This window comes from Melanerpes formicivorus, unplaced genomic scaffold, assembly GCF_026170545.1.
Source record: "Melanerpes formicivorus ecotype bairdi unplaced genomic scaffold, bMelFor1.0.p_v2 SCAF_99, whole genome shotgun sequence".
NCBI classification, from domain to species: domain Eukaryota; kingdom Metazoa; phylum Chordata; class Aves; order Piciformes; family Picidae; genus Melanerpes; species Melanerpes formicivorus.
Window position 1 is genome coordinate 240,218 of NW_027142451.1, and position 13,931 is coordinate 254,148.

The following is a 13,931-nucleotide window of genomic DNA, read 5'->3' on the forward strand; positions in this document are numbered from 1 at the left end:
CTTCTTTACAGTGAGGGTGACAGAGCACTGGAACAAGCTTCCCAGAGAGGTGGTGGAATCTTCTTCTCTGGAGACTTTCCAAACCCAGCTGGATGCATTCCTGTGTGGACTACTCTGGGTGATCCTGCTCTGGCAGGGGGGTTGGACTGGATGATCTCTGGAGGTCCCTTCCAACCTTTAATGTATTGTGATACTGTGATATGGAGACATGCACATGGCACTGCAGCTTATGGTAATTGTCAGTGTATTCCTTTAAGCATGGTATTTTGCCTGTGATTTTTCAATGAAACAATCCCTTGCAGCAGTGTGTGTAAGAGCTTTCTGCTTGGTGATGGTGAATCTACCTCTTTTATTTATGCTTTTTTTGCCTGGGTCACCAAAATAGAATCATACAATTGTTGGGGTTGGAAGGGACCTCAAGGATCATCCAGTTCCAACCCCCCTGCCGTGGGCAGGGGCACCTCACATTACAGCAGGTTGCTCACTGCCATATCCAGCCTGGCCTGGAAAACCTCCAGGGATGAGGCTTCCACCACCCCCCTCCCTGGGCAACCGATATGCAATACCTCTGGCACAGCAAATGCACTCTGTAATATCTATTATGGTATAGTCAAAGGATAATTTATTGTCAGATAGAAAAATAGGTCAACACTAATGTCACTCGATGATCAACCCCCGAAGTTTAATAAAACACCTCAGCAGCATGCTCTCTGCACACTGCCTGGTGTTCTATTAGGACTACAGTACCTTACAGTACCTAGCTAGAGCGGGAGTGTAATTACTGAGCTGTCAGAGTGATAAGTGGGATTAATGGCAGCCTGGTGCACTTCAGTCTGCAGAGTGTTCAGAGAATCAGAAGATAGTATTATTAGAAGAGAAAGTCTGGACTGGCATATTCATGGCACCCTCCTCTCCTCCCCAGAGCTCCCACTTAAGTTTGAGTTACTCTCCCCTCCCTTCCCTCCCTCCCCAACAGCTGACATTTTTAACAGCTGTGATGTGTGAACTAATTCCAAATAATTTGGTGAAGGTGCTTGCTAGCCAGAATGGGTACTGCTTATTCTGTTTACTGCCATTCCAGTCAGTTTTGACACGAGATTGTTCCAGTTATAATCCACAGAGATCTATGTTAAGTACAATTCTTTTGGTCTTGGGCACAGACCTGTTGTATTTTAAAGGGAACCAGATTCAGGAAAGTGAAAACAAAAAAAAAAATAAGCCACCATGAATTGCTGCCTTTTAAAAATGCATAATACTCCTCTGCTATGCCTTCCTGACTGCCTTCCTGGTGGTGTATTTTTCCTGCTGTATCTCCTTCCCCCCCCCCCCCCCCCCCCCCCCCCAAACTTCTAGTAATAACATTTTGTTGGCTTTCAATTTGTTCCACAACCCACAGGGGTTTTTGAGTATCCCCTTCTGTGGAGATATTCAAAACCCACCTGGATGTGTTCCTGTGTGATCTGCTCTAGGTGATCCTGCTCTGGCAGGGGGATTGGACTGGATATCTTTTGAGGTCCCTACCAGCCCCTAACGTTCTGTGATTCTGTGAAATGCTAAGAGCACCCTCCTGGCTGGGTACTGTGTTCACATCAAGCCTGTGAGGTCTTGTCTTGGCCTGTCTTTGCTTGTTGAAGCATTTCTAGCATGTGCCTGTCAGTGGGGAGTGCTGGGCCCTAACTGCCACAGCTGCTGCTGCTGCTGTTCTGCCAGAGCTTTCTGATATCCTGACTAACTGAACCCACTGTGGTGTTGAGACTCTATATGGCTTCATCAGATTTCACAGCTTTTGCAGCTTCTGAGAACTATTTTCCTTGAAATATTTCCTCTGGGACCTTTTCCCCATGACTAGCTCTGTGAGAAAATCCAAACAGCCACTACCATGTGTACAGAATTAACCAGGTTGGAAAAGACCTTCGAGATCATCAACCTATCACCCAACACCGTCTAATCAGCTAAACCATGGCACCAAGTGCCTCATCCAGGCTCTTTTTAAACACTGCCAGGGATGGTGACTCCACCACCTCCCTGGGCAGCACATTCCAATGGCCAATCTCTCTTTCCTCACATCCAGCCTAAACCTCCCCTGGCACAGCTTGAGACTGTGTCCTCTTGTTCTGGTGCTGATTGCCTGGGAGAAGAGACCAACCCCCACCTGGCTACAACGTCCCTTCAGGTAGTTGTAGAGAGCATTAAGGTCTGCCCTGAGCCTCCTTTTCTCCAGGCTAAACATCCCCACCTCCCTCAGCCTCTCCTCACAAGGCTGTGCTCCAGACTTCTCCCCAGCTTTGTTGCCCTTCTCTGGACATGTTCCAGCAAGTCAACATCTTTCTTAAACTGAGGGGCCCAGAACTGGACACAATCCTAACCAATTCTGAGTACAGGGGCAGAATGACTTCCCTGCTCCTGCTGGCCACACTGTTCCTGATCCCAGCCAGGATGCCATTGGCTGCCTGGGCACACTGGTGGCTCACGTTCAGCCTACCATCAACCAGTACCCCCCAGGTTCCTTTCTGCCTGGCTGCTCTCCAGCCACTCTGACCCCAGCCTGTAGCACTTCACGGGGTCATTGCAGTCAATGTGTACCTTCAAATTTTGCTGGTTCTGTAGTGTCTGCAATCCTCAGCTAGCTGATAGTGAAGAGGAAGCTGTTATAGTTTGAGGCTGGTACTTTAGCTTGGTGTCTTAGTTATAAACATGAGTAGGAACTTTCTGGACATCTTTGAGTAAAAAGGTAAACAAAGTAGGGGACTGGATACAGAACAGTAGTATAGCTGTGTCTGCATCATCCCGTTTGCCTGCTGACTAGGACATAGTTTGCTGCACCAACTATCCTGTCTCCTTTTCACTTCTCTCTGTGGCTTTGCATGGCTTGCTCACTTACCTCTCTCCTGACCTTCTGCTGGCTCATTGTGTCTGTGAGGTACCAGGAAGGGAAAGGTGAAGGAGGCTGCAAGCAGCCCTCTGGGCTGTCCAGGGTGGGTGTAGTTCTGTACAAGGGGATCCTTGTATTTGTTTTTTATTGAATTACGTGTCAATGTGTTTGGGACATATCCATTGCACTCTACACTGCTAGACTTGAGCTTACGTTTTGTTAATACAACTTTCATTTTGCTTCCGAGTTCTGAGTTTGTGTTCCTGGGGAATTTACTCTGGGAGGTTGTTTGCAATTAGTTGGGGGCTGGGGGGAGGGGATCTCAACCCACTGACTTTGCCTTCTCTCTTATTCCACCCTTAATTAAAAAAAACCAAACAAACAATGAAAAGAAGAAAACAAAATCAATGTGTGTGATTGACAAAGTCAGGCCAGTTCTTCATTGCAATATTTCAGGCATTTCATTCCTTTTGGTGTGCTCTTCACTTCTGCCAATGCCAGCACAAGGGGCAATGTTGGAAGCTGAGCCACAGGAAGTTCCATGGAAACATGAGGAAGAATTGTTTCCCTTTGAGGTTGACAGAGCCCTGGAACAGGCTGCCCAGGGGGGTTGTGGAGTCTCCCTCTCTGGAGATATTCAAAACCTGCCTGGATGTGTTGCTGTGTGATCTGCTCTAGGTGCTCCTGCTCTTGCAAGGGGTTGGACTGGATGATCATTTGAGGTCCCTTCCAGCCCCTGAAATTCTGTGATTCTGTGATTCTTTGGCTCTGCAGTCCATAGGCCTCTGGCAGCTTTTCTGTGTTTGAAAATATTCTATCTCAGTAAATTCCACTCTGGGGTTTTTTTTTGTCTATCACTACGTGACAATAATTCAGGTGGGCTTGTGGAGCTTAAGTAGCTGTGCTCAGATAATACATAAATCCCAAATTTTATTTCATTTCCTAAAGACTGCTCAAACTAGCTTACATATGTTCTTTATGTTAACAAAACAACATTGAAAAATCATCAGAAATTACTTCAGGAACTTCTCTGTTCAGATCTCACCTACAGTACTGTCTACAGGTCTGGAGCCCTCAAAACAGGAAGGACATGGACCTGATGGAACAGGTCCAGGGGAGGCCATGAAAATGATCAGGGGGTTGGAGCAGCTCTGCTATGAGTACAGGCTGAGGGAGATGGGGGTGTTCAGCCTGGAGAAGAGGAGGCTCTGGGGAGACCAAATAGCAGCCTGCCAGTACCTGAAAGGGGATACAAGAAGGATGGAGAGAGACTGTTTGCAAAGGCCTGCAGTGACAGGATGAGGGGAAATGGCTACAAACTAGAGCAGAACAGATTGAGATTGGATATGAGGAACAAGTTCTTTACTCTGAGGGTGGTGGAACACTGGAAGAGGTTGCCCAGGGACGTGCTTGAGGCCTCGTCCCTGGAGATATTGAAGGCGAGGCTGGACGAGGCCCTGGGCAACCTGATCTAGTTGTGGATGTCCCTGCTGACTGAAGGGGGGTTGGACTGGATGAGCTTTAGAGGTTCCTTCTGGCCCAGAGCATTCTATGTTTTTATGTTTCTATGAATCCCAAGATAATTAGTAGTGTGGTATATGACCTATATTGATCATTGATCTGTAAACCCCAAAGTGTGTGCAAATACTTTAGTTTTCTTTACAGTTATAGGCTAATGGCTAGGAAATTTCCAGAGGCAGTGACTAGAAAATAGTTATAGGTAAATAAAATTACCTTTGGACACAGAACAATGACATAGATAAGGTCTGGATAATCCCATTGGCTTGCTAATGTGGCTGAAATCACTTGCATAAATGATTCTTTCTCTTTTCTCCTTCTACACTGCAGCTGCTCTTACCTGGTACCTTTGCTTGGCTTTGCTGACCTTGGCTGTGTTCCTTGCTCTGGTCAAGTACAAGCAGGGCTATACTAACTCCTTTCTCCTTTTCTCCTCTTTCCCTTGTACAGGGAGGTGTGTGGGGAAGGAAGGGTGGGGAGAAGGAGGCTGTTGGTAGCTCCCTGGCTTTGTCCAGAGTGGCCTCTGTGTTGTTTAGAACTTGTAAATATATCTCCTGTACATACTCATTGCATTTCATGTTTTAGTTTGCTTGTAGATAGAGATTCATTTACTTCCAAAACCTTCTAAGCTCATCTGGTGATTTATTTTGGGATGCAATTGTCCAAATTTATGTTGGGGGGGGTGGGGGGGTGGGTAATTCCTAAACCCACCATAGTGTTTAATAAATAACTATTTTAGTTGTTTGGCTGTTTAATTTTACCTCTTTTTTTTATTATTGCTATTGTTAGATTTGCTTACTGCTCCTTGCATGGACTACCTGAGGTGTTACACCTTCAGTGAGGACTATGCAAGAATGGGCAATAAATTATTGCTGAATAGAATAGAATAGAATAGAATAGAATAGAATAGAATAGAATAGAATAGAAAGAATAGAATAGACCAGGTTGGAAGAGACCTTCAAGATTATCGCATCCAACCTATCATCCAACACCACCTAATCAACTAAACCATGGCACCAAGCACACCCATCAAGTCTCCTTCTAAACCCCTCCAGTGATGGCAACTCCACCACCTCCCCAGGCAGCCCATTCCAATGGGCAATCACTCTCTCTGTGTAGAACTTCTTCCTAACATCCAGCCTAAACCTCCCCTGGGGCAGCTTGAGACTGTGTCCTCTTGTTCTGGTGCTGGTTGCCTGGGAGAAGATACCAAGCCCACCTGTCTACAACCCCCCTTCAGGTAGTTTGTAGAGAGCAATAAAGGTCACCCCTGAGTCTCCTCTTCTCCAGCTAAGCAACCCCAGCTCCCTCAGCCCTCTCCTCACAGGGCTGTGTTTCCAAGTCTCTCACCAAGTTTCTTGCTCTTCTCTGGACACCTTCTAGCAAGTCAACATCTTTCCTAAACTGAGGAGCCCAGAACTGGGACACCAGGACTCAAGGTGTGGCCTAACCAGTGCTGAGTACAGGGGCAGAATGACCTCCCTGCTCCTGCTGGCCACACTGTTCCTGATGCAGGCCAGGATGCCATTGGCCCTCTTGGCTGCCTGGGCACATACTGTTGGGTGGTTGTTGTTTGGGATTGGAAGAAGAGGATCTTGGGGACTTCAGCTGGGTGCATGCACATCACTGCTGAATTGTTTTCAGAACTCACAGACATATCACAGGCAACTTGTAAAGTGACTTGAAAATCTAGCAGCCATTCTTTTTCTTTGGCACATACAGCACAAAAGTAATTGCTTCCTCCGTGGAAATGCTACTGCTGTTGTTGTGAAGTTGTCCAGCATCCAGGATTTAATTCACAGTGACACTTACAGAACGTGGTTAATACATTCAGATTCACAGCACAGATGTTTTTATCAAATACAAAAATGAAATGGTCAGAAGTGTAGCACTGTGGGATTCCAGGAGAAAAATTATTTCTGTGTAATTAGCTATGTACTTGGGCATGTGGAGTCCATATGTTTGTGACTGCATTCTACTGTGGAGAGAACAGAATGTAACTAAGTGCTGAATGCAAGTCAGTAATGATCCTGTAGTGCTTGAGATTTTACACACAAATTTTGTGACAATACTCAGCTAAACCTCATGAAGTTCAGCAAGACCAAGGGCAAGGTCCTGCATCTGTGCTGGGGCAATCCCAAGCACCGATATAGGCTGGGCAGGGACTGGCTTGAGAACAGCCCTTGAAGAAAAGGCCTTGGGGGTGCTGGGGTATGAGAAGCTCAACATGAGCCAGCAGTGTGCACTTGCAGCCCAGAAAGCCAAGCAGAGCCTGGGCTGCAGCAAGAGATGTGTGGCCAGCAGGTAGAAGGAGGTGATTCTCCCCCTCTGCTCCACTCTGGTGAGACCCCACCTGGAGCACTGTGTCCAGTTCTGGAGCTCCTGCAGGATCTGGAGGTGCTGGAAGGTGTTAAGAGAAGGGCCACAATGGTGATCAGAAGGCTGGAGCTCCTCTGCTGTGGAAACAGACTGAGGGAGTTGGGGCTATTCAGTCTGGAGAAGAGAAGGCTCTGAGGAGACCTTCTTGTGGCCTTCCAGTATCTGAAGGGGGCTACAAGAAAGCTGGGGAGGGACTTTTTAGGGTGTCAGGGAGTGATAGGACTGGTGGTGGGGTGGAGCAAAACTAGAAATGGGTAGATTGAGACTGGATGTTCGGAAGAAGTTCTTCCTCATGAGGGTGGTGAGACACTGGCACAGGTTGCCCAGGGAGGTGGTGGAAGCCTCATCCCTGGAGGTTTTTGTGGCCAGGCTGAATGTGGCTGGATATGGCTTTGAGCAACTCGATGTAGTGTGAGGTGTCCCTGACCGTCCTTGAGGTCCCTCCCAGCCCTGAACTGTGTGATTCTGTGATCATTCCTTTGTGCCTTATCTTCTCCCACAATAACTTGAAACCCTTACACCATTGGCAGCATTTGTGTTCCACGTCCTCTTGACACGTTTACTTTTATTCCTGCAGGTGCTTGAAGTGTGCAGATGCTCCCTGTCAGAAGAGCTGCCCAACGAATCTGGACATCAAGTCATTCATCACCAGTATTGCAAACAAGGTAAACTCAGGCTTAGCAGCACTACATGGCAGGAGCTAACAGCAGTTCCTTACAGTTCTGCTCGTCAGATTGCATTTCAAGGTTTAGCTTGGTGAAGTCTGAAAAAAAAGGTAGAATTTACAACAGATGATTCAAACTTCAACAGTCAGCTCCTTTCTAATTATGTTTGCTGCTGTTTTGTGCAGATCCATTTCTTCATGGCACTTTTTCTATAAAGTTTTCAAGTTTGATGGTTTTCAGGTCATAGAATCACAGAATCACAGAATCAACCACGTTGGAAAAGGCCTCAGAGATCATCAAGTCCAACGTGTTACCTAATAGCTAACACCTCATGACAACTAAACCATGGCTCCAAGTGCCACATCCAATCTTGTTTTGAGCACCTTCAGGGACAGTGACTCCACCACCTCCCTGGGCAGCACATTCCAATGGCCAATTATTCTTTCTGGGAAGAACTTTCTCCTCACCTCCAGCCTAAACCTCCCCTGGTGCAGCTTGAGACTGTGTCCTCTTGTTCTGGTGCTGGTTGCCTGGGAGAAAAGACCAACCCCCACCTGGCTACAACCTCCTTTCAGGTAGTTGTAGAGAGCAATAAGGTCTCCCCTGAGTCTCCTCTTCTCCAGGCTAAACATCCCCAGCTCCCTCAATTTCTCCTCACAGGGCTGTGCTCCAGATCCCTCCCCAGCCTTGTTGCCCTTCTCTGGACATATTCAAGTATCCTTCTTAAATGCAGGAGCCCAGAACTGGACACAGGACTCAAGGTGTGGGCCTAACCAGTGCTGAGTACAGGGCAGAATGACTTCCCTGCTCCTGCTGGTCACACTGTTCCTAATCCTGGCCAGGATGCCTTTGGCAGATATTTCAAGTACATAAATCTAGGAGATTGGAGTATGCATTCTAGGCTAATTGAAGTCCCTGTCCTGCTTCTGAATTTTTTCTTCCTCACTGTTGAGAAACTCCTTTCTACTTGTGTAGAGGAGATTCAGTTCCATAAATTGCTGGTCCTCATCCCTGTGTAAGCAGTAAGTGGTATTGCATGCAGGTGTTTATTTAAACATGATTTATTATTAATGCAGAGTGTTTAGACAACACTGTACTGAAAATGAATTACTTTGCCAGCTATTTAAGAGTTCTTCTGTATGTGGGGGTTTGATTTTATTGTTGTTATTGCTGTTGTTGGAAAAGTGCTGTAAGGAGCATAAAAGGTCAGGGATTCTTGTTCTCTTAAGCCCAAGGCTTTTTAGATATTTACAGAGCATGTAGCTGTTTTGGCTGCTCTGCCATTAGACCTGAGCTGAAGAGAAGAAGAGGAAAAGAGGAGGAGGGGTTGTTGCTGGGTTGAGAGGGTAATTGAATTGCCAGACTCAATGAGCCTTGAGCCTCTTTAAGAAAAAGGATGTCACTTGTGTTGTATTGTGTTAGGTGCTGTGACTCAGTAGAGCTTAGGCCACAAGTTCCATTCTCTTTCTCCATACAAACTGGATTACAACTCCACTTTATAAAGGTACAATCTCTTCTATTGTGTCTTCCAAGCCAGTGTTTCTGGGTTCATACAGACCGTTTGCCACCGTGTCTCTCAGAGACCAGAATTCAAGCTCACCATGCACAAGTAACCTCAGCAGATGCCAAACAAGTATCCTGACTCCCAGTTCTCCTCTCTAAACCCAGCCTTTCCATTGTAAAGTGTGTATGGCTTTTGTTTCATAATACACAAGTGCTCTCTTGGTTACTTCTTTCTTTAAAAGAAAACAAACAAACAAACAATAAGGTCTCTGAGGAGACCTTCTTGTGGCATTCCAGTATCTGAAGGGGGCCTGAAAGAAAGCTGGGGAGGGACATTTTAGGGTGTCAGGAGTGATAGGACTGGGGGGAATGGAAAAAAAAAAAAGATTCAGATTGGATGTTAGTAAGAAATTCTTCCCCATGAGGGTGATGAGACACGGGCACAGGTTGCCCAGGGAAATGGTGGATGCCTCTTCCCTGGAGGTTTTGAAGGCCAGGCTGGATGTGGCTGTGAGCAACCTGCTGTAGTCTGAGGTGTCCCTGCTTATGGCAGGGGGTTGGAACTGGATGATCCTTGTGGTCCCTTCCAGCCCTGACAATTCTGTGATTCTAGATTATGTGCCATTGCCAAACTGTGCAAAATCACGAGCCACAGATCTTCTGTAAAATAGAGTGAGTGGAATCCTGCCAGTACAAGGAAGGACTGTGGAAGCTATAAAGCTGTGAGATGATTTGGTCTCTTCTCCCAGGCAACCAGCACCAGAACAAAAGGACACAGTCTCAAGCTGTGCCAGGGGAAATTTAGGCTGGAGGTGAGGAGAAAGTTCTTCACAGAGAGAGTCCTTAGGCATTGGAATGTGCTGCCCAGGGAGGTGGTGGAGTCACCATCCCTAGAGGTGTTCAAGAGGGGATTGGACGTGGCACTTGGTGCCATGGTCTAGTCATGAGGTCTGTGTTGACAAGTTGGACTTGATAGTCTTGAGGTCTCTTCCAACCTTGGTGATACTGTGATACTGTGATACTTGGTGCCATGGTTTACTCATGAGGTCTTGGGTGACAGGTTGGACTTGATGATCCTTGAGGTCTCTTCCAACCTTGGTGATTCTGTGATTCTGCGATTTGTCATAATGACACCAAGACCTACATCACAATTAATGCACTTTAAGCACTGCTTTGAGGCCCCAGAGTTTGAAATTGATGTTTTATTCAGCTGTCCCTGTTAATCTTTGTGGATGTTTCAGGTCACTAAATAAATAATTAAAAAAAAAAAAAAAAGGGGGGGGGGAAAATGTAGAAAAGAAAGGTGGTGGTAGTTTTAGGCTATGCCTTTAAAAACTTGTTGCAGATTTCGATCAGATAAGTAGAAAAATGTAGAGAAATCACCACTGGGTGTGAAAAGGTAAAATAGAGATAATTCTAAACAATTTGTCTGCAGGTTTTGTGAAATATTATATAATAATAATAATAATAATAGTAATAATAATGATAATAATAATAGTAATAATAATAAAAAAGAACCAGGTTGGAAGAGACCTTCAAGATCATCGTGTCCAACCCATCAACCAATCCAACACCACCTAAACAACTAACCCATGGCACCAAGCACCTCATCAAGTCTCCTCCTGAACACCTCCAGTGATGGTGACTCCACCACCTCCCCAGGCAGCCCATTCCAATGGGCAATCATTCCCTATGAAGAATTTCTTCCTAACATCCAACCTAAACCTCCCCTGATGCAGCCTGAGACTGTGTCCTCTTGTTCTGGTGCTGGCTGCCTGGAGAAGAGACCAACATCCGCCTGTCTACAAAATTACATTGGAGAGAGATCTACCATAAGGCTGGTTGTACCAAAACAATTTGGGGCTTCTCTTCTCTTCTTGCTTTGTTGACTGGAGAGGATACTAATCTGCTTCTGCTTGACTTTAGCTGTGTTCTTTTGATTAAGTCTAACAGCTATTTTCTCTGCTCTCTTGGTCCCTTTTGGACAGGGGGTGGAGGGGCAGAGAGACAGCTTCCCTGGCCTCTTGACCAGGGGGATTCTTGAGCTGTTTGTTAATTGTAAATATCTGTAAAATATTGTAGATCCTGTATATTTTATGCACACTCATTGCATTCCATTGTGGAGTGTAGTTTTGCCTGTAAATACAGCTCTCATTTGCTTCCAACTGCGCTGGTCTGGCAAAGTTAATGCTCGCAGGGGTGGGGGGGAGGGGGAGGGGATGGAAATTTCAACCTACCACAAAAAGGAAAAGGAGTACTGGTGTTAAATGGAGGCACTTGAAACAGTGACTTTTCTTGAGATGTCTGTTTGTACTTAGTGTAATGGAATGGCTGACAGCTGGTTTCAGTTGCCATAGTGTAATTATGTAGAATAGACTTCTGCGATGACACTGTGTCAATTAAGGAATCTCGCACATTCTAGACTACAAAGGACAAAGTGACAGTACAAGATATTCCTTCCACCCTTCTTCTTTTTCTTTTGCTTTTTCTTTCTTTTTTTTTTTCTTCATGAAAAGATAGTGACACTGTGTGAAATTGCAGTCCTGGTATGATGACACAAGGCAAACGATGTGAGAGATTTCTGGATTGATTAAGAATCGTCAGCATTACAATATGGAATATGTATGATTTGATACCTTGCCTTTGGGTTCTGTTCATTTTCTTCAGGAGGTATTTGGGGGAGGGAGGTGGTGGTGCTGAATAAACTGAGGGTGTTTCTTGTTAGATTTGGACTGCTGTGTGTCAGTAAGGAAAATGCTGCTTATGTAACAGGGTACTTTAAATAGTGGCTCTTCGATAGAGGAAAATGTTCCAATCCAATGCATCTTGAGGAAATTGTAAAGCCATTAGACAACAGGAACTAGGAGAGGAGGTGATGTTTTCCTGCATACATTTGCTGTCTCCTTTTATTTAAAAAAACATAATGAACCAAGATGAAAAGAAAATTCCTACTTCACAGAATTCACAGAATCACAGAATTATTGAGGCTGGAAAAGACCTCTGAGATCATCGAGTCCAACCTATGACCTAACACCACATTATCAGGGTTGGAAGGGACCTCAAGGATCATCCAGTTCCAACCCCCCTGCCATGGCAGGGACACCTCACATTCAGGTTGCTCAGAGCCACATCCAGCCTGGCCTCAAAAACCTCCAGGGATGAGGCTTCCACCACCACCCCTGGGCAACTGTTCCAGTGTCTCACCACCCTCATGGGGAAGAACTTCTTCCTAACATTCAATTCTGAATCTCCCCTCCTCTAGCCTGGATCCATTCCCGCCAGTCTTATCACTCCTTGACACCCTAAAAAGTCCCTCAACAGCTTTATTGTAGCCCCCTTAAGATACTGGAAGGCCAAAATAAGGTCTCCTCTGAGCCTTCTGTTCCCCAAACTGAACAACCCCAACTCTGTCCAGAATCCTGACAAAGTCAGTGTATTCTGAATTGTTTTCCTGAGAAAACTGCAATATCAAAACACTCTGCTGCATATGATTTACATAAAAAAGCTCTTGATTGAATGGAAGAAAAGATGCTATAAGCATTTCCTGATAGTAAATGCAATTTCTTCTGGCCTCTCAGTATTGATCCTGTGCGTTTTAATAGGTTTTTCCCAAGTAAAAACCAGTCTCATTTGCATGCAAATGATATAATGCTTCCAAATGAGACATGTGGAGATTCTTCTCTGCCGGTTCCCACTGATTATTGATGTCTGTTTAAGGCTTGTTCGTATTCCTTCTCTTGGCAATGTAGTATTTATTGACATTTGGATGCAGGAAACCACAAAACATTCTATCCAGTTAGATTAATTTATTTCTGTGGAAGTGCAAAGGGAAAAGAGGAAAGGAAAGAAGGAAAGGAAAGGAAAGGAAAGGAAAGGAAAGGAAAGGAAAGGAAAGGAAAGAAAGGAAAGGAAAGGAAGGAAAGGAAAGGGAAAGGAAAGGAAAGAAAGGAAAAGGAAAGGAAAGGAAAGGAAAGGAAAGGAAAAAGGCAAAGAAAAGGAAAGGAAAGAAAGGAAAGGAAAGGAAAGGAAAAGGAAAAGGAAAGGAAGAAGGAAAGGAAAGGAAAGGAAAGGAAAGGAAAGGAAAGGAAAGGAAAAGGAAAGGAAAGGAAAGGAAAGGCAAAGGAAAGGGAAAGGAAAGGAAAGGAAAGGACAAGGAAAGGAAGGAAAGGAAGGAAAGGAAGGAAGAAGGAAGAAAGAAGAAAGAAAGGAAGGAAGGAAGGAAGGAAGGAAGGAAGGAAGGAAGGAGAGGAAGGAAGGAAGGAAGGAAGGAAGGAAGGAAGGAAGGAAGGAAGGAAGGAAAGGAAGGAAGGAAGGAGGAAGGAAGGAAGGAAGGAAGGAAGAGAAAGGAAGAAAAAGATTCCATAAAAAGGCACCAAGCCGACAATTATGTCATAAAAAAACAAACCAAACAGAAACTTTCTAGTCTGGGACTTGCTTCCTTTGTGACATCTGTAAGAAACTGGCAAATAGAGTAATATTATTAGACATGCTGTGAGAGAAGGGATCCATCCAGAGGGGCCTGGACAGGCTGGTGAGGTGGTCCCCCATGAAAACCTCATGAGGTTCAACAAGACCAAAAGTAAGGTCCTGCATCTGAGTTGGGGCATTCCCAACACTGATATAAGCTGGCAGGGACTGGCTTGAGGGCAGCCCTGAAGAAAAGGACTTGGGGGTGCTGGTGAATGAGAAGCTGCACATGAGCCACCAGTGTGCACTTGCAGCTCAGAAAACCAATCAGAGCCTGGGCTGCAGCAAGAGAAGCATAGCCAGCAGGGCAAGGGAGGTGATTCACTGCTTTGCTGCACTCTGGAGTACTGCATCCAGTTCTAGAGCCCCTATTACAGGAAGGATCTGAAGGTGCTGGAAGGTGCCCCAGAGAAGGGCCACAAGGATGAGCAGAGGCCTGGAGCACCTCTCCTATGAGGACAGACTGAGGGAGTTGAGGCTGTTCAGTCTGGAGAAGAGAAGGCTCCCAGGAGACCTTCTTGTGTCCT

At 45.6% G+C, this 13,931-nt stretch overlaps 1 protein-coding gene across 5 annotated transcripts in view; it reads left to right on the forward strand.

The window, feature by feature from the left end:
- Positions 1-13,931, forward strand: part of DPYD (dihydropyrimidine dehydrogenase) — a 609,010-nt gene that overhangs the window by 140,916 nt on the left and 454,163 nt on the right. For all 5 annotated transcript variants that reach the window (XM_068166235.1, XM_068166240.1, XM_068166238.1 and 2 more), the window contains exon 4: positions 7,347-7,434. In XM_068166235.1, coding sequence (XP_068022336.1) covers positions 7,347-7,434 — 88 coding nt within the window. The remainder of the gene's footprint in view (positions 1-7,346; positions 7,435-13,931) is intronic.